Source organism: Helicoverpa armigera, chromosome 18 (genome assembly GCF_030705265.1).
Source record: "Helicoverpa armigera isolate CAAS_96S chromosome 18, ASM3070526v1, whole genome shotgun sequence".
In the NCBI taxonomy this organism is placed as follows: domain Eukaryota; kingdom Metazoa; phylum Arthropoda; class Insecta; order Lepidoptera; family Noctuidae; genus Helicoverpa; species Helicoverpa armigera.
This window is the reverse complement of record NC_087137.1, coordinates 8730253-8749878: the sequence shown is the minus strand read 5'-3', so window position 1 is coordinate 8749878 and position 19626 is coordinate 8730253. Positions and strand designations below refer to the sequence as shown.

The following is a 19626-nucleotide window of genomic DNA, read 5'->3' as shown; positions in this document are numbered from 1 at the left end:
TTTGTTATTTTTTTTTTCTTTAAGGATATTATATTTATTTTTTATCTATAACTTACATACTTAATACTTAGATCAACGAAACGTGTGGCTTCAGGTGTCATTGGTGGGTAAGGTCTTTGTATAATTAGTACGCACGCGTTTAATTTAGGAAATAAAAATAATATTACAATTATTTTATAAATCTGAAATTTTATTTTAAATTGAAAGATGGCACTGACAAAAGAAACTGTCCACTGTTCAGATTCTAAAATAAGTACACGTTTTCTACATGGAAAATGGAATAAAAAATTGCTTTTGTCAGTTATTCTATAAATAGAAAAAAATGCTTTGTATAAGGAAACCAGGGCTAATTAGTGAGTATGTAATCTTAAAAAACATGCTTCAACACTTTCAATATAACCCCCTGTGTTATAAATTTCTATCCTAAGATGTTATAAAACAATTTCCCAGTTCGCAATGATCTCATATAAAATTGTTATTAATATATTTAGTTACTTACCTCCTTTATGAATTGAGTACATTAATGGGAAAGTATTCGACACTTAGTTTAAACAATAACAACCTCTCGGGTGCCTTGATCTTTAGGTATTTACACAATTACCTAAAATTATTTTATAATCAAATATAGAATAAAAAGAACTTAAAGCTCCACTCTTGTGAATCACTATTCCATGTCATACAGGTACTGTGGCACAAGAAAAGGAGAATTTTGAATAATAAATCTCAAAATGCAGAACTTGTTCTCTCAGACATTTTATGACAGAATGATTGCACTGGGGTATATAAACAATTAAAAATCCTAATACTTTTACAGACTTACAGTCGAACTAAATTTATTTTGTATAATAATTATAAAATAAAAATAATTACATAATGCCATTCTGTCATAAAACTAAATGCTTGCTATTGCTTTGTAGACCTCGACAGATCAATACCCCCGCAGTGTGTAGTATTGTGTAATGTAAATATCAAATTGTAAAAAAATCTTTTAATAGTTCATTTGTAAAGCAACTAAAAATACAAAATTACAGGATGCACTTCGACAGATTTTGATCTACAGTAACTTAAATCGAAAAACATCATACATTTGCTAGATTGACAATAATTATGTTGTTTCACTAATTATAAGTTCCATTACTGCACATTAGATGTAAGATCATAAGCTTTATGGGAATCCAATAGGGCGCACATTTAGTCACCAAAGATAACATTATGATGGTATGTCCATAGGTCGCTGTCGATCCGAGGGATGCGAGACGAGAGCGAAATAAAACTACCGTTTTAGTAAACGTACGAGTTTAATGAGGTCCAATAGTGTCCGGTACATCGGGATATCGACGGAGGCCGGGGCTCCGCAGGACATGAACATACCAGCATAACTAGCGCGGAGCGAATGCACAGTGAACGGCAAGAACCTAACGACTCGACTGGTGACAACCACTTACAAATGAAAGCGCGGCGCGGACGCGGCGCCGGCGGCGGGGCAGTCGCGCGGCGGCCGCGGCGCCGGACGCACGCGCTACACGTGCGCCAGCCAGTGCGCCACCCGCACCAGGCTGTCCAGCACGGCGCGGCGCTCGCGCCGGGCGGCCGCGCCGCCACGCCGCCGCGCAGCACGCCGCCGCCGCTCCGCGCGGTCCGCGCCGCCGCCGCGCGCACGCCAGGCCCCGCACGCTTGCCGCCCCCTTCATATGCGCCTCCTCTGGAACAATACAAACACATTATAGCAAAGCCCTCAGCGCAGCTATGGCAGACACAGGTTGCCAGTCCACACGCAAACATAATACGAAAAGGCACGATTCGAATAGTCGGCATATAAGAAACCCACTAGCAACTGATAAAGAAAGGCCACAATCAACGACTCCAACAAGACAAAGCTGATGATCACCACGACCTGTCTAACTCGTGGCCACAAAAACGAGTGACTAATCTAACTGAAAAGCTTTACTTAGCCTAATCGTTTCTTTAGTAAAATGAGTAAACCAAACTGTACTTACGTGCAGCCTACATGAAATAATCTGGCGTCCGTCGCGTGACGTGCGGCTCGCCACGTCGCGGAGCCGGGTCGAACTGAAGGCTGTAGGAAAACATTACACTGATTAATATACATTCTAACACAAACTAGCTAATTACGTTACTACTGCATTAGGTCATATTTTCCATTATCCATTTTATAATAATCGAATTTATCGATTTAAAATTTGATGTTGAAGTTCAAATTTTGTCATCACTTTGCGCTGTTAATCATTCCAAAACCCTAATACCTAATATTAGTAGATACTATTGAAAGTCTATAAAGCCTAGCATAATAAGAGTGGAAAATCACTTCATTGCCTATCTCACAATCACAAGGTGAAGTTGAAGTACACGCTCGTGAATCTCAACGCCTTGAAGTACTGAAACCCTACAACTAAGCTAAACATACTTAGACCCACTTAAGATATGTCGTCTAGAATTAAGTACTAATTGTTCTAGAAGTACACGTGATCAGAATATTTCATTTAAATAATTACAGCTGATCCTTCTTTCTGAAATTCTATAGTCTGTGCTATCGTAAGAAAGAGTTCTGATACAAGTGCAGTGAGGTCATTAAACTTTTGACATTTCTGTGACGTCATATACCTACTGTACTAAAGTTTTGTAGATAATAAGGATATAAACAATATACTTACAATGAGTACTTAAGCGCATCATCCAATTCCATAATGGCGGCTTGGTTACCGCATCTGAAACAAACGTGTTTACATTAGAACGTTGCGTAAGAAGCATATTGTTGTATGCGACTGCACCGGCTATCTTATCGTATGATATATGGGGCTAGGTGTGCCGAGATAGGAGTTGGGAGGAAACTTTCTCCGGTTTTCAGTTGGATTACTTTCGCATATCTGAAGAATTTTGATGTTTTAACAAACCATACATACTTGTTAGATAAAATAACCATACCTACATGGATTTTTCTTAAGCCTCGCTAGATAGACTACATTTTGTCATGAAAAAATTTGCTTGAAAAAGCAAATTTCAAGTTAATAAATCGCGAATCAGCCAATTATACTCGATAAACGAGGAAGTATTCTATTAATAAACAGTTACAGCGTTATCAACGAAATATTGAGCTCATAAAAATAACATTTGCTATCAAAACCGATATTATTTCGTAGGTAGGATATTAATATATGTCTGGCGTAAATTCGCGAGTTTATGCAAATTGTGTGGGGAACATTTCGCACAAAGTGCATAATTTGTATTGAAGGTCTTATGTTAAACAGTCAATTTCGTTCATTGTTAAGCTTGGGTCGACCTCAATGTACGATTTATGTTGATTCTGTTGTCCTCTAGAACCGGAGATTAATTGTACATGCAAAGTTGGGGGCCAACATTTGTCATATAATTGGAGGACAAGATTTGTAGTAAATTCGGGGAATATGACGTCAAGAGGTTTTGCATGGAATAACTAGCCTCGAAATTGGTAATTGTGCATTTAATCGTTGAAGAAAAATGAGATTGCTATGTGAAGATGAAATGTTGAAGGATTTTTCCTTTAAAAAATTGTGTCAGTAAAATATTTAAGGAAGTCCGGTTTATCAGGAAAATATTTGTGTATACGCAAGTGTACACGTAACTTAAGTTATTGTGGTATTGCTACTACAATAATATGTTGAGTAACCAGTACAAGCAAAGTATTTTCCCTTTATTTAACTTCACTGGAAGAGACTTTATTATAAACATAGACAAAAAAAAGTTCAGCTGACCCAAAATAAATTCCAACATAGTCCAAGGATTAACAAGGAGTTTAAACTTACCTATAGCAGTAATTGGGTGCTGAGAATATAGTGACGACGTTTCTATCGTGGCACCAGTTGTAGCCCTCCATGACGAGCTGATGGGCCCTGGAGACCAGCGTCAACCCGTTGCTGTGGTTGAACGTCTCCGAGATGTCCTGGCCGAAAGTGTAGCCGGCGCCACGCGGCGATATGCCCCATCCGCCTCTGTTTGTGAAAATAGAACATGTATTAGCTTAAATGGTGGTGAAGGGCGGGCGTTTTGGGGGCAGTCTTTTGTAAATTTGATCTTCAAAAAGTGCTGATTTTCAGCCTACTTTGACTATAAATGACTTTTGATGTTGAAATACTATATAGTGACTCCAAATTATATATTCCCTTTCGAAAGTTAGTCAAAGTAAAGTTCGTAGCTATTTGCCCATTTCCAACTGTAAATTCCCATGGAAAAGTATGGGCAAAAGAAGCTGCATGGTTATTTCCCAATTTGTTTTGATTATTTGTATGCAGTAGTCTAAGTTTTACAAGAGGAAAAGTCCTAAGCTGATGAAAATTAAAGGAACAATCGGGGTTTTCCAAGCTCTTCAAACAAATGTGATCATCATTTATGGACTGGGAATTCAAGTACACATTAAAACTATTTATATTAATACGCATAGCTATTAAAGTGATAATTAGTATTTGAAATTTTAATGTGTTTATTATTAGGTACCCGTATTTCTAAGAATATGACGATGATGCAATTGTAAATTAAACAAGAACACCTCAATGACGATGTTAGTCAGCCTTGTAATTAGTTAAATAACGACATTTTCTTGTAAATCCGATTTAGCACTTAGTGACGGGACGTTGCAGCTTATCATTGAAAATATATTTAACCAATTTATTTAATAGTCACTTTATAGCTTACTTTTACCTGTCTGCCAAGAATTATACTATGCTAGTTTACTTGATTCTTTAACAAAACTAAGAACTCTTGGGGGTATCAAGACATACCCTGATTGGCATAATCTGTTTAGCCGTTTCGGAGATACATATAAAGTAACAAAGAATATTACATTCAGACATACACACATTACACACACACAAGTTGGGCACGATAACCACGATACCCCTTTTTGGCAGCCGGATAAAAATAATTTCTACGAGAATAACTTCTGCATTATATTCCGTCGCCATTTTCCATTTACGCATATAAACAACAACGATAACAAGTTATTTCCCCTATAAGTCAGTCAATATCTATTTCTAGTCAATGTCTTAATTATATGTTTCCGGAACTCGCAGCGCCCGATTAAACGAGTAACTCATTAGTCCCCAGACATTGCGTGCAAACAAACAGTCCTACCAACTTAATCAGGAACGAATCTTGCGAACAAGGTTATTGGTTACCACCGAATTCGGTACAACTTCAAGAAAACATGTACATGTAGTAGATATCGGAAAATCAATAAAATAACCTAGTTAGTGTCACCCACTTAGGGAGATAACGCTTAGGACGCGTCGGCTTCATCGCAGCTATAATTATATCGCGGATGATACGTTGTACGTCCTTGACTCCCGGAGGTGTTTATTGTGGTACAAATACGTTATTTTTGTTATCGAGTGCAACCACGCATCTTCTGGGTGCTTGCCCAGTAAATCTTATAACATGAATTACGTAAAATGCATTGACCTTACGTAAACTGTCATGTTTTGCGGCGGAGAGCCGATACACGTAAGCACTTGTTATAAGGTTTCATGACAATTTCCTGTTACGCATCCTTCCATCGTTACACAATTTGTGGACTATTAAAACGTTTATCGTACAACGTCAGACGTTTAAGTTTACTATTCAGTGAGTAACGTAAAAATATTTACCTTTTAGACAACGTACAATTTACTTAAGTACAGTACCTAAGTTTAGCCTTATTATGTTGAAGTACCCTGAACATGGTGGAGGAAACATTAACTCAACGCCAGACCTAAAAATTTACTCTGTGCCTACACACTAAGCATCATTAATATGACATATCCATCCTAAGGACGGTTCTATACGTCATACAGGTACAAATTGATTCTCAAGTTCAAGGTCACAGCAGCACACTCACCTATCATCAGGGTCACTCCAGAGCAGATCGCACATGGGTCCTTCATGCGGCACTTCCTGCAGGCGGTCGAGGGCGCGAATGTGGTCGAGCGTGTCAATGGAGGGGCTGAGGCCTCCGTGCAAGCAGAAGATCTGACCGTCCACCAGCGCAGTCAGGGGCAGGAAGTCGAACAAGTCGGTGAAGTGCTTCCATACGGACGCGTTGCCGTATTTGCGGAGGCATTCGTCGTAGAAGCCATATACTTGGGTGATCTGCCTCGACTCGTGGTTTCCGCGGAGGATGGTTATTCTCTCGCGGTATCGGACCTGGAAATTTTACATAGCAGCTGAGTAAGATGCTTCGATTTATTTTTATCCAATTACTGCGTATGTAAGGAGTATTTTATCAATACTTCTATGAAAACGCCCCCTACTGATGGCTAGCGGTTGAGAACCGGTAGATCAAGTCACAGACATTCATCGAAACATTCCATTCGTAAAAGTCCTGGACATCCAATCAAGCGAGTAACTGACTATGTACTATTTAATTAACTTGGTGAGAAATAATATAATCTATGGGCTATTTTAAAATAATCATTTAAAGTTAAACGTTCTGCGGCACAGGCTAGTCGTAACACGCGAGTTGTATTCAGTTAACACGTTTTCCTACTCAGTAAGTAAAGTTACGTTTTGAAAGTGAAATGGTTTCATATGTTTACAACCTCGGTCAAAATAGTTTCGTCCTTGTAGTCACGAAAGGCGACTAATTTTGTGAACGCATGTGCCGTTTTGTGCGTAGCTTCTGAAAACTTGCTTCAGTATTTCTAAATGGTAATTTATTGCTTAATTTTACATGTTGCTACGGCAATACTTTTGCTCGTTTGTAGAAAACGTATCCTATACATATTTAACGGTGTACATCAATTTTCTGAGTTGGTTTGACATTAATACAAGGTTCAGTAACAAGCAAAGGTCAATTACAATACACATTAAACATTCTAAGATGACTCGCTAAGATGTGCAGGCGAGAACATAAAAATTTAAAACTACATTTATTTTACTCGGTACAAAAACAGCTTAGTTAAATTAACTACTATTTTAGGGTCGCAAAAGAATAATTAATGGAACAAAACAACCCACTGCACAATTAAAGCTATTGTGTTTCAAGTAAATGACAGCTCCAGGCAAAAATAAATTAATTGGAAAGTGGGTAGGTCTTCGTTAACACTGACTACTACGGCGAAATCAGAAATGTTATTTTGTCATGCTCATTTCCTTCTTCCCAGAAAACATGACATAAATAACATTTGTTTACACATTTATAACAATGTCATTATTGAGATAACGATACCCATTGTTTTACAAATGTCATCCAATTTTAGGTATTTCTAACTGATAGGAATTGTTTAATGGCCTCCCATATACACCTAATTTAGACTCAGTGCAATAATAAAGTACCTCATTATGAAGTTATGTTGATAAGGCTATGTAAACAGTGACCGAACTTTATCAAAGATACCAGCTGATAGCACAGTCGTCATTCTCACGTGAAAAATATCCTGATAGACAAAGAAATTGTTTGTGAAATTTCTTTTCATTCAAAAGATAATTTGTATACATGTCCACTATGAGCAGACATCGAAATGAAATGAGAGAATCGTATATGCGTTTTTATCGATGCTAATTCGATTTAGCTCCGATTCTGATGTTGTTTCGAACCAATTGGAGTTGTTGATTCAGCCGTGAGCCAGGATACAGATGATTCTACATATTACGTTTATTCAAAGCAAATTACTGACTCATTTCTAGCACATTTCAATCGATATAAGATTGCTTATTTCGTGGAAACTCGCGACCAAATGCACGCAGCAATTTGAATTTCACTGAAGGTGACTTTTGATATTCCAGTTTTATTCAGTAAAAACATAGTGTTACTGTAATGTCAAGTCGTTAGAAAATATTGCCAGCAAAATTATGTATGATGGTTGAATACTGTTATTTCTGCTAAGAAAAGTACGTAGCATGATTGTGAGAAGTTTTTACCGTCTCACAGAGATCATGACAGTTACAATATCACATAATGTACCGAACACCCCGCGTTCAAGCAAAGGAGTATAAAAGTTATTTATAGAATAAGGTTTCCGGTCTATGGAAATATGGTGAACTGTGAGCGAATTGGATACGTTGGCCAAGCAAAATAAAATGTTTGTATGCACACATGACTGGTGATCGTGTTTTGTTTGTTGCCCTTGAATTTCTGACATTCAAATCTCTTGTGTGATGAGATGAGTATGTTTGAATAAAATATCAATCCGTTACATACATAATTATATAAACCAATGACTTTTTAAAGTTTGGATTATGTATCATGCCGAACTAATCCTATAATGACAGTCCGTCACCCATCGAGTCATCAGTGACCATTAAAATCACCGGATTTCGTCACCACTCAGTCATACACACGTCTACCAGCCGTCACACTTTCGCTGAAACCGCTTACGTCACCCATTGATTGTTTAGTACACAGTGCAATAATTTTACCTTAAGTGCGACGAGCAATGTGACGGTCTCGACGCTGTAGTAGCCACGGTCGACGTAGTCTCCCATAAATAGGTAGTTGGTGTCAGGGGAACGGCCGCCGATGCGGAACAGCTCCATAAGATCGTGGAACTGTCCGTGGACATCCCCGCAGACGGTCACCGGGCATTTCACCTCTTGGACGTTAGACTCCTTTGTAAGGATCTCCTTTGCCTGTAAAGAATGAATGGAATGTGTAAGTAGGTGTTTATTTTCAAGTGTGGAATGTATATTACTTCCTAGTATAGAGATATCAATGAAGGTCAACAGGATAATCTGAAGGGTTTCCCATACTACAGGCGTCAAAACAAAAATCAATAAACACAAAACAGACAATTAAACCGTCTACTCATCATGATGTAGTATGAGCGATAACAATCATGACGCTAATGCATTAAATCTAAGCGTTCTTTCATCCTGTTACCTTCTCAAGTATTGCAAAATTCAAGACATAAAACTAAAAACTTCAACTATGGTCCAAAACAAATATTTCACTGTTTACAAAACGAACACTTGACCGCAATATTGAAGTTTGGTCTTCATCGCCAAAGGTCGTAAATGGACGCTCCGAATGGCATTGGTTTTGCCCCATACAGCGAAACGATAAACAACCCTGGGGGTATCATTGCTAAAATTGTGCTCAAGCGAATTGATCTCGCAAAATTATTTTGATGGGATGACGGGAGGCATCTTCCGAGTTTGGATCGATAACCCAACCGGTTCAATACTTTGGAAAAGTTCCACTGACAAAAACCACCCCAGAAGGTCTAAATTCTGAAGATAGATAGGATCAGAAAAGAAGAAACGGCCTTCTGATTCTCTAATTAAAGTAATAAAATCTGCAGTACTCATAACAATATTACAACAACATTGTAACAGCCATTACAAAAGATACTAGTTTCTTGAGTAACCACTCGATTCTAAAGATGCGCGTGAGAAACGAAACGAACGACTGTTTTTGCTATAGAACCCTTAAAAATAAACCAGCTTTTAGAAAGCAGTTGATAAAATGTCTTGATAAGTTCATAATTGATTGCCTTTTTAGTTTTCCAACATTAATTTCTGCTACGAGTCAGAACAATGAAGAACCAACAATAGTCTATTTAACCATCGCGGGCTGGTGGTAACTAGTCATCACATACTTATTTGGATAGGACAGAGACATTTCTAAACGATATGGTTATAAAGTGACGTCATAATGTGGTATTGTTTGTTTTAATTCCATAACATAGGCGACTTGTCTTGGAACAAACGCATTAACGCACCTCTTTCGAATGTTAGAAAGGCTTAGTAATTTTTGAATGCTTATTGCTTACTTCTAATAAATAATATTAAAAGCTCTCATCATCTTCAGCCTTTTTATCGGCCCACTGCTGGGCACAGGCTTCCTCTCACACAGCCAAGGATTGAGCGTTTTTGGTTCTATCACTTTCAATAACTACCTACGTTATCATTCAAATATGTAATAAAAATACGTGTAAATATGTAGATTACGTGACCATAAATATTAATGAAGGTGCCTCAATAGTTCTTCGATAGATTAATATTGGTAATTCAGTTAGGGTCATGCTTAAGATTATGAGCACCCGAGATTACCCAGTCGCGATGCGATAAAATCTTTTATGAAGATAGATATAAATTACGTAGGAATAACTAGCCTCTGATACGGTTTATATACGTCAGTAAAGAACATTGATAACATATATTAATTTTATAGAAAAGTAAGTACTTGAAATAGTAGAATTGCTAATCTTTTCGAAAATAATTACACTTTTTTTGGAAACTATTTTTGTGTAGATTTTGCGGTATCATCATGACAATAATTACTAATTTCTCAATTTAGGCATTTCATAATGACTTGATTTTTTATTTGTTCCGAGTCCTTTATAAAAAAAATACTAGAGATAAATAATTGTGACGCCAAGTCCTACAAAGAAAAGATAAAGATTACAGAGTGTTAATGACATGTAATTAAGGTACAAAGGAAAGGACTACGATGAGAGCTAAGCGTGGGTATTCTTTCTTTTATAAAAACGATGGTTTAGGTAAAAAAAAAAAAGATTCCCACGAATTGCGAACCTCTTCCTTTTTTGTAGTCGGTTAAAAAGGACTTTAAAATAACATAGCTTAGAATTTACTGCTGCTAAACAATAATTAGCTAAACTATTAATTTGTACCAGTTTTTTTCTTATCAAAATCAATAGGTTCTAGGTTACAGACATATTTATCTCATTAAAAGTTAATGTGGTAAGTCGATCGAAATGTAGAAGGACTTAACTTATTGTCTATTAACAATGTTTTACTATATCAATAGAACCCATGATAATAAAATGTTAAAAACTTTTCTATGATCATCTGAAAAACATAACCCATGTATTGGTTTTCTGATTGATTACAAAGGTCATTGACATCAAGTTCGTACAAGCAGTATCAAAAATGTCTTTCTAATTTGTACCATCAGAACTCACCCTATACACAACGTAGGTACTTTGAAACCCGGAAAACTACCATAAAACGCGAAACGAAACAAAGCATTCATAACTTAAAAGTTATTGCTCGTATTCAGGTTGACGCGGGTCACGTGTAATCAATAGAAGGGCGGATAGGCTCCCGGTGCAGAAATAACGATAGCACTACATATAAGATCCGCGGCCACTGAAATAAATGTAGCCACACTAGTTTTATATAACTTATTATGTAAGGAAACTAGTTTTTACTGTTTTATATCGTCTAAGCCGCTCCCAATATTGTATCTATCTTTTGTTTTGCTTACTAAAGATAGGAATTTCACATAACTTGTATGACGCTAGTGTCAAAATGTTAACAGTGACTTGGTCCAAGTGTGCTTGGAATTGATGGTGTGAGTTCTTTCTACTTTGTTCCTGAATGTAATGGAGCGGCTGTCGTGATGAATTTTGCAAGTCATCAAGTAGCTCTTAGTAGGCGGTAGCCCAGGGTGCGCCGGACTTGCCTACTTTTGGGCTTGGGCAAGGCTTTTTGTGAACACGCTAAGGTATTTTTATTGCACCAATCTTTAATGTTTGATAGTAGAAATACGTATTGATGTAAAAATAGAATAACAAATTGATACCACCATTCATTAGAATTCCTCAGCCATTTCATGTGTCCTTATTTGTCAGAAAATATTTGTACATAAATTAATATGGCGCTATAAAATAAACAAACCTAATTTATTGTCACGATTACTTATCCCTAAAAAGGCATGTAACAATAGCGCCGATCTGATTGTAATGAATTATCTCAATTGTTAAAACGGACAGAAGCTATTCATCGGCATTGTTATTCGATTTCTATTCACGAACTCGAATAGAATCTGTTGATTTTTTTACGATTTAATGCGTTATCTGTATTCCGAAATTAGCATAGACTACGTAGACATCGAATTTACGAATCAACATTCAAGGAACGTGTACAATGTTAAGTAAAAGAATCTACAAAGTAACTAATGTATTACACGTCGTCTATGGAAACAAATTACTTTATTCATTTAATATTATTATTATAATGTGGATTGATACGCGATCAAAGGTCAAAATTAGATATTTCAAGGATTTTGTTAACGATCACAACCTGCGCGATGAAATATTGTTTTCCATACAAAATGCATGTTTATTATTTTTCCCTTTTAAAACGTATTGCGTGCAGTCTACCCTTTACGAAAGTCTATGGATCGGAAAGGGTGAAAGACCCGACGACAATATTTTACTTTGACGCTGACGTTTCTACGAAAAAAATACCTATATCTATTTTCGTGTACAGATATGGCGAAATTGCAATGTTGTTCCATTATAAATATCTGATACTGATGGATGATGGAACTTTTATCGTTCATTGTAATAAATCATTATTATTTACTATACTTATGGTTCGAGGTCATTTAGTACTTTAATATCTTAGGTCTCAGATCATCTAGCTCGATTTAAATTATCAGGTCAGTTTAGTCCTAAGCCAAATTTGCGCATGCGATAAGAAGATGGTATTCGAGTGATCATGGTGTCCGCGTGCTGCCAAATTCTTTTCAACGCAGTACAATTTCTATCAACATACCTATACAAACTTAGGAATAAATTAGCACAACACGATTACATGACGACACACTCGTTTTAAGTGGTCTCAAAACATAGCGTTTTGTATGCTACCGCGAAAAAGGTCAACATTCGTTTCTAGTCTTTCTTAGACCTTGACGAATTTGATAACAAAAGTATGACAACACCGGTATAATATTTTAGAACGACAACACAAGAAATAGACACAGCTCGGTAACATTACTTTGAACGGTTCTTCTATACAGCTTTGTAGTAAAAAATAAACATTCTAGTACCAGCTGCAACTTATCCCGCGCTGTTAGCCGTCAAAGCGTTTTTATTAACACTACGTACCATTCAAACCAGCCATTTTAATTCATGAATAATTTAAGAATTGGCAGACCAGCGTCTGTAATGGATAATCGCGGGCCGAAGAAAGCTGGCACCATATCATAAATGATGAAAATACATTAAGATTCCTTTGTTTTAGCTTATCATAGTAAAGAGCGTCATCTGACGTATGCTATCGATGATTCATAGAATATCTTAGCAAATCGGCGTGCGTGAATACTTTACAAAAACCAAATGAACGTAGTTTAATCATGAATGTCTAGTTTGTCTGGGGAGGCTCAATGCTAAGCAATTGTGCAGGCGACAGCACATGTGTGGGCGATAGAAATAATGTGTAAATATGTATAGAGCACGTGCAGTTTAGCGATAGAATAATAAGAGATAATTAGCATTGTATGCATATTTTTCAATGTGTTATTTATCTATGGGTTCTGTTAACTAATGCTAGAACACTAGCGTCACGTTGTGACTAGAATCTCTTCTTTTGAATACACAAGTACCTACTACTATAGAAAGACTATATTGAAATATTGTGTATTGTTATAAACGAAAAATGATGAAATTTTGGTTTGTTTTTAACCATTACTTTTAAATGCTGATAATCATATTGTCAAAAACTTCAGTAAATAAATAAGCATTCCAAATCAAAGATAACTCAAAGTAAATGCTAGTGGAAAAGCAAGTATATGATATAACAACAGATAGCAAACTGAAATGTCAAAGTTGTTCGAACAGGCAGTAAGTAACATTAGCAACTTATAATATGCATGTCACTATCATCAATAACTTTAATCAATAAACATAAAATGTTTACACAATGATATTTTATGATTCTAGTAGCTATTTCAAAGACCACTAACGCTGCAGAGGAAAACTATAATTGGAAATCCTACACATGTAATTCCCATGGTCATAATTTTGCAAAATGAATACTTAAGTAAATACCTACTTTTTGAAACAGGCAAATCACAAGTTGGAAACTAAAATAAGTAAAGTGGGTAAGTTGCTAGTAATATCAGAAGAAGAAGCCCAAAATCATGGGATAAAAAGTTCTTAGTAAGACTATATCTTCGAAAAATTACTTTTATTTCTAATAATCTTAATTTCATGGTAATATGTATAGGATGGTACTCTACATGTGTACTAATTAACACTTGGCAGCTACATCCTTTCAGATAATTGTCAATGCAGTGACACAATACTGTGTACTTAAACAGGACATACATTGTCACTATCAATGAACCTTACAAACCATTAACATAAAAAATTGGTAAAAAACCTTTCAAAGTACATTTTTAATAGACTTTAAAAAAGAGGTTTCCAGTGTGACCTATATGTATGTATGTCTGTTAATACAATAATCGTGTGTCTGCATGATCCGATTTTGATTTGGATTTCAGCATAGTATTTGTCAGACTTAGGGGAAGGTTTTAGGCATAAAAACTGAATAAAAAAGTTTATATAAATATTGACATTAGATAATTTCAAAACAAATGAGGTTTCAATGTATGATTGCTATCAAGTAGGTTACATGTATGACACAGAAAGCAATATCTAGATTTCAAGTACTCAGAGCATGACAGTATGATTTGATTCTTGTCACACTTAAAGTAACAATGATTTTACCTACACAGTTAAATAGAGCAAACTAATTACAAAATAAATTGCATTTATACAGTCTTTATGCTTTTTTGGAATTATTTTGTCCTTGCATTTGCTTTTTTGCATTAATTAACTATTGATGCCCTTCATGGGTCATACATATCTACCTTACCCATCTATCTGCTGTACTCATATTGAAATTCATTACAGAAAAACAATTAAAGTGTTATCCTCGGTTTTTGAAAACAAGATATGCAATGTCTAATGTTGACTATATTATTACAAGCCATTTCAAGTTGTTTTCAGTTTGGAATCTAAACAAAAAAAAACAAACAATAAAATGAGTCACCCTGATAACAGATAGGTATTGAAAATCATTGTGAATTTACTATGAATAAGTATTGCAAAGTTTAAGACTCAACAGTTTAAAATGAGGGTACAGCTGATTTGCTTAAGACAGGAAGTCAGCTTTATTTGAAGAGCAAACTAGGTTTACATTCAAAATATTTACAAAATGATGCATGGTGTATTTGGAACTCGAAGAAAACAGACTATTTCAGATGAAACACAGTTTTTATACTGTATAATGTAGGTAAATGTAGGTATTATTTCAAGATATACTAAATATGAAGTTTGTTCTGTCCCCAAAACAAGTATTAAGACATTTATGAACACATTTTATATCAAGAAACATGTGATTAACTTTTTTATCAGCCAGAAAGATAAATACCCTTATTTTTTACTAAACTCAAACAAATCCTCATTTGTATCAATATGTTGTAGGTCTTCCAGGAATTAAAGTAGTAGTAACTTTGTATATGAGTATTAATAAATAATGGATGGATGTAAGTTACACACAAAAACTATGTATATCCCAAGAAAATCACGTTGATACGAATAAAAGTTCTAAAGCCGCCGTAAGACGCTATCTACCTTAGCAGCAAAAAAATCAATGAAAACATCCATGATAAACATTCACAAACCACCAGTCGTATGACTTCAGATACAAAACTAGTGTTAATTGATTATCAGACTTTCCGTGCCGCGTCTAAAAATATCTTCTAACCAATTAGGCTAATATCAACCAGAAAAGATTGATAGCTGGGTGTGGTAAACGCAGAGATTGAACTAGTCTACTACAGAACTCTCTCCATCCCCCGACATCCCGGAACGATTAGCGTACCGACGGACAGCTTCCACCACAACCTATAACGATGTAGAATCGCGTTCTTGTATGTAGGTATATGAATCATACAACATATAGCTACCAACACCGTCAAAATGTATACAAAAGTAATAGAATCGGTCACTAATCTACTGCACACATTATCTAATAATGAATTCAAAGATACAATACCTTGTCGCATAACGTTTTTACTTGATTTTCTGTCAATTGCTTGCATTCGTTTAGTTGTTCTATCCACTGATCCAGTTCTTTTAATGACGCCTTGTCCTCCATACTTTGTGTCTGTGAGATTAACGTACGAGACGTTAACTGTGATTTTGATTGTCTTTATGTTTTAAATGTACACAAAACCATGCGAATTACGTATTTTACACTGTGCCCAGAAAACTGACTACGGCGGACACTTTACAAAATGGCGTTTGCGTGACGTCAATTTTCCGAAAAGGAATCCACCAAGCGGCTTTTCTACGAACTAAATGCAGATGATGCCACTTTACTGATGCGTTCACGGTTAGTGTAATAATCTAGATAAATATTTATCTTGATTTGGAAAAGCATATTTCTTTTTTTAGATATACGTAAATTAATCCAACAATCATAATCTATTATAAAGAACTCAATGTTAATAATATAGTGCTAAACATACTTTCAGAGATCCGGATGGTACAATTTTTGCTTTAGCCATTGTTTGGGGTGCTTCAACAATAAAATCCATTTAGTTGATAATATGAACTGGTAAATAATTCCTGAAATAGCTTAAAATTAAGCAAATAATTTCCAAAAATTTATCAGTCTTCTTTCAGTTTTATAATGTCAAGACAATATATTTCAACTTCACAATTTTCTTTTGAATTTTGTTGAAATTGAATAGTTGACATTTTCGTTTTTCAAAAATATCCAGTTTAGGTGCGTTCAGTAAAGTTTATTTCTGTCTTTGTAAGGCGCTCCCTAGACGATTAATTGAATTGCTCTTAAATTGTACATATTACGTATTGTGAATTATCTGCAATTCTAGATAAAGTTAAAATTAAATAATATTATACATTGTGCAACGATATTTACGAACTTAAATTATTATTGTATATTTTTCTTGTCCTCTGAGTGCCTTGATCTATGCTTGATGTACATAAAATTGTGCAACATAACCATAAAAAATTATAGCAATCTCCAAACTTAACCCTTATGCGTCTAGGGAGCATATTAAATATCTTTCTCCGCTGATTCACCCGGTTCCCTCCGGAACTGATTTAATCATCTTGAAGGCATTCAGATAAAAAGTAACCTCAATTATCCTCTTAATATTTGAATAAGGTTACTGTCAAGTTTAACAAATTCGGTTCAGTCGTTTGAGCGTCAGGAAGTTACATACATACACAGATCTGTACGAAATATTATTTATGACACATATAATTCTATTCAATAGTATTCCTTGGCTCACGCACTTTTATTATATTAGGCGCTCCCTAGACGGTCATTATTCTTGCGAAGTATTATGTTATGATAGAAGAAGAAGAAACATAGAAAAAGTGAACACTAGCTACAAGCTATGCTAATTTGAGAGCATAAAGACATGCTCCCCAATCATAACGTACATTTTGTCAAAACTCGCTGATAAAAAATCCATAGACTACAAAATTAAAAGACTCTTATCCATTGTGCTAGATTAAAAAAAATATTGAAGTCTCTTCGGTTCAAAGCCGAATTCCGGAATCCGGTCTTTTTACTTTTGAGTCGGAGGCTAGTGTGTTGGGGCTTAGCCGCTCATCGAGTTTTTGTGAAAATGACTGAAACTCTAAAGCTTAGAGGAACCCTCTGTGGCCACAATGGCTGGGTTACCCAAATTGCGACCAACCCTAAATACCCTGACATGATTTTGTCTTCTTCCCGAGGTAAGGTTATAATTTTGGATATCTAACTATTATAATCCATGTTCATCAGGACTTAGCGTTTTAAAAACTAGATTTTTATAAACGTGGCCTGTATTTTAAGAATTGAAGTGCTTAAATCAACGTTTATTTACATGATGATACAAATCTTTGCCACGCGAATCCTGAGCGGCAAGCGGATATGGGGCTGATGACAATGCTCCCAATATGTCCATGCCCTCATGTTATGGACGCTTCTAACCTCTTCTGAATGACTTTTCAGACAAAACCCTCATCGTATGGAAGCTGACCAGAGACGAGACTAACTACGGTGTACCGCAGAAACGTCTGTACGGTCACTCTCACTTCATCTCGGACGTTGTGCTCTCCAGTGACGGAAACTACGCTCTGTCTGGCTCCTGGGACAAGACCCTGCGTCTGTGGGATCTTGCTGCCGGCAAGACCACCAGGCGTTTCGAAGACCATACTAAGGTGTGACAGAACTTAAGATTTTGTTAGGGCTCTAGTATAAGCGCCGATACGCGGCAGAAGACTAAAGTGTGTTTGTGCCTATGCGAGGCAGAAGAATTCATAATGCTGACAGCATTGTTGCGATCTGACTAGGACTGGCTTTGAGGTAAGAGTGGAGTCAGATTCACACTTCCAAACTAACACTGTAGAACCAAAGCACCATAATTATTTAAAATCATACTCCAATAGTAGCAAACTAGTAGCTAATCATAATCCACCATAATGTTATGTTAGTGAACAACATGTGATTTCATCATCATTATCAGAATATTAACATGTTTTTTACTATACAGGATGTCCTCTCCGTGGCGTTCTCAGTTGACAACCGTCAGATCGTGTCTGGCTCCCGAGACAAGACCATCAAGCTGTGGAACACACTGGCTGAGTGCAAGTACACCATCCAGGATGATGGCCACAGTGACTGGGTGTCCTGCGTCCGCTTCTCCCCCAACCATGCCAACCCCATCATTGTGTCGGCTGGTTGGGACCGCACCGTTAAGGTTTGTTAACTCTTTCATAGCTATACTTTTAAATTAAACAACTACAATTGAATCTATTGTTCTCAATACTACATACAATAACAAAAACTAATGTCTTAATTTTCTTATTCAGGTCTGGCACCTTACCAACTGCAAGCTCAAGATCAACCACCTTGGTCACTCTGGCTACCTGAACACAGTCACTGTCTCCCCTGACGGTTCCCTCTGCGCCTCTGGTGGCAAGGACATGAAGGCCATGCTCTGGGACTTGAACGATGGCAAGCACCTGCACACCCTGGACCACAATGACATCATCACATCATTGTGCTTCTCGCCCAACAGATACTGGCTGTGTGCTGCTTTCGGACCTTCCATCAAGATCTGGGTGATCATTCTTCTTTTGCCTCCAAAAAGAGGATTTTAACAAAAATGTCCTAACTCGTATTTTTCTATCATTACAGGATCTGGAAAGCAAGGAGATGGTTGAAGAGCTCAGGCCTGAGATCATCAACCAGACCCAGACCTCCAAGTCAGACCCACCCCAGTGCCTGTCGCTGGCGTGGTCCACAGACGGTCAGACCCTCTTCGCTGGCTACTCCGACAACATCATCAGAGTCTGGCAGGTGTCAGTCTCAGCACGATAAGGAGCTACCGAAACTTAGTTTCATTTATTTTTGTGCTGCTTCTCCTGTAAACTGCCTGACTGTAAGGATAAAAATAAATGGAATTGTTTGACTTATTTTAGCAGTTTCATTGTGATCTCCTTGTAAGATTAGATTTAAGGTATCTTGTAAGTTATTCCATTAACATTTGGTTACATAAGGTTGTATGTATCAATGTTTAATGTATGTATATTTTTTATTTAATGTAAATAAAAGTCGATAAATATACAGAAACATTTTACTTCCTCCAACCATAAACTTATGTAAATATTCAAGTAAAAATAGCTTAATATTGACAATGATTAATGATGAGATTTACATAGCTATCTACATTACCACACCCTGCTTACTACGTAAGCCCTTACAACACGTAATAATATAATACTCTTCAGCTTATAAAAGTTCAACAATACATAAAATATTTTTTTATTTAGGCTTTACTTACATATTTATAAGGCATGGTTAATATCAATATCCAGAGAT

At 36.3% G+C, this 19626-nt stretch overlaps 2 protein-coding genes across 3 annotated transcripts; one reads left to right on the top strand and one right to left on the bottom strand.

Moving 5' to 3' along the window:
* Positions 1–169: 169 nt before the first annotated feature.
* LOC110380514 (serine/threonine-protein phosphatase 2A catalytic subunit beta isoform) lies at positions 170–16064 on the bottom strand. The gene is made up of 7 exons (XM_021340512.3): positions 15778–16064; positions 8386–8595; positions 5867–6171; positions 3801–3986; positions 2673–2726; positions 1998–2077; positions 170–1702 (listed from the first exon to the last, which is right to left on the bottom strand). Exons 1-6 carry the CDS (start codon positions 15877–15879, stop codon positions 2005–2007), a joined length of 930 nt encoding a protein of 309 aa, XP_021196187.1. The 5' UTR covers positions 15880–16064; the 3' UTR covers positions 170–1702; positions 1998–2004.
* A 1213-nt stretch (positions 16065–17277) lies between these two features.
* LOC110380511 (small ribosomal subunit protein RACK1) lies at positions 17278–19220 on the top strand. 2 transcript variants are annotated; one of them, XM_021340508.3, is made up of 5 exons: positions 17278–17495; positions 17755–17963; positions 18296–18502; positions 18615–18866; positions 18943–19220. In XM_021340508.3, exons 1-5 carry the CDS (start codon positions 17387–17389, stop codon positions 19123–19125), a joined length of 960 nt encoding a protein of 319 aa, XP_021196183.1. In that variant the 5' UTR covers positions 17278–17386; the 3' UTR covers positions 19126–19220. The 2 variants fall into 2 exon arrangements, 1 of the variants encoding a protein (XP_021196183.1); XR_010277350.1 differs by having other exon boundaries at positions 17300–17495; positions 17755–18108; positions 18943–19130.
* The last annotated feature ends 406 nt before the right edge of the window (positions 19221–19626 follow it).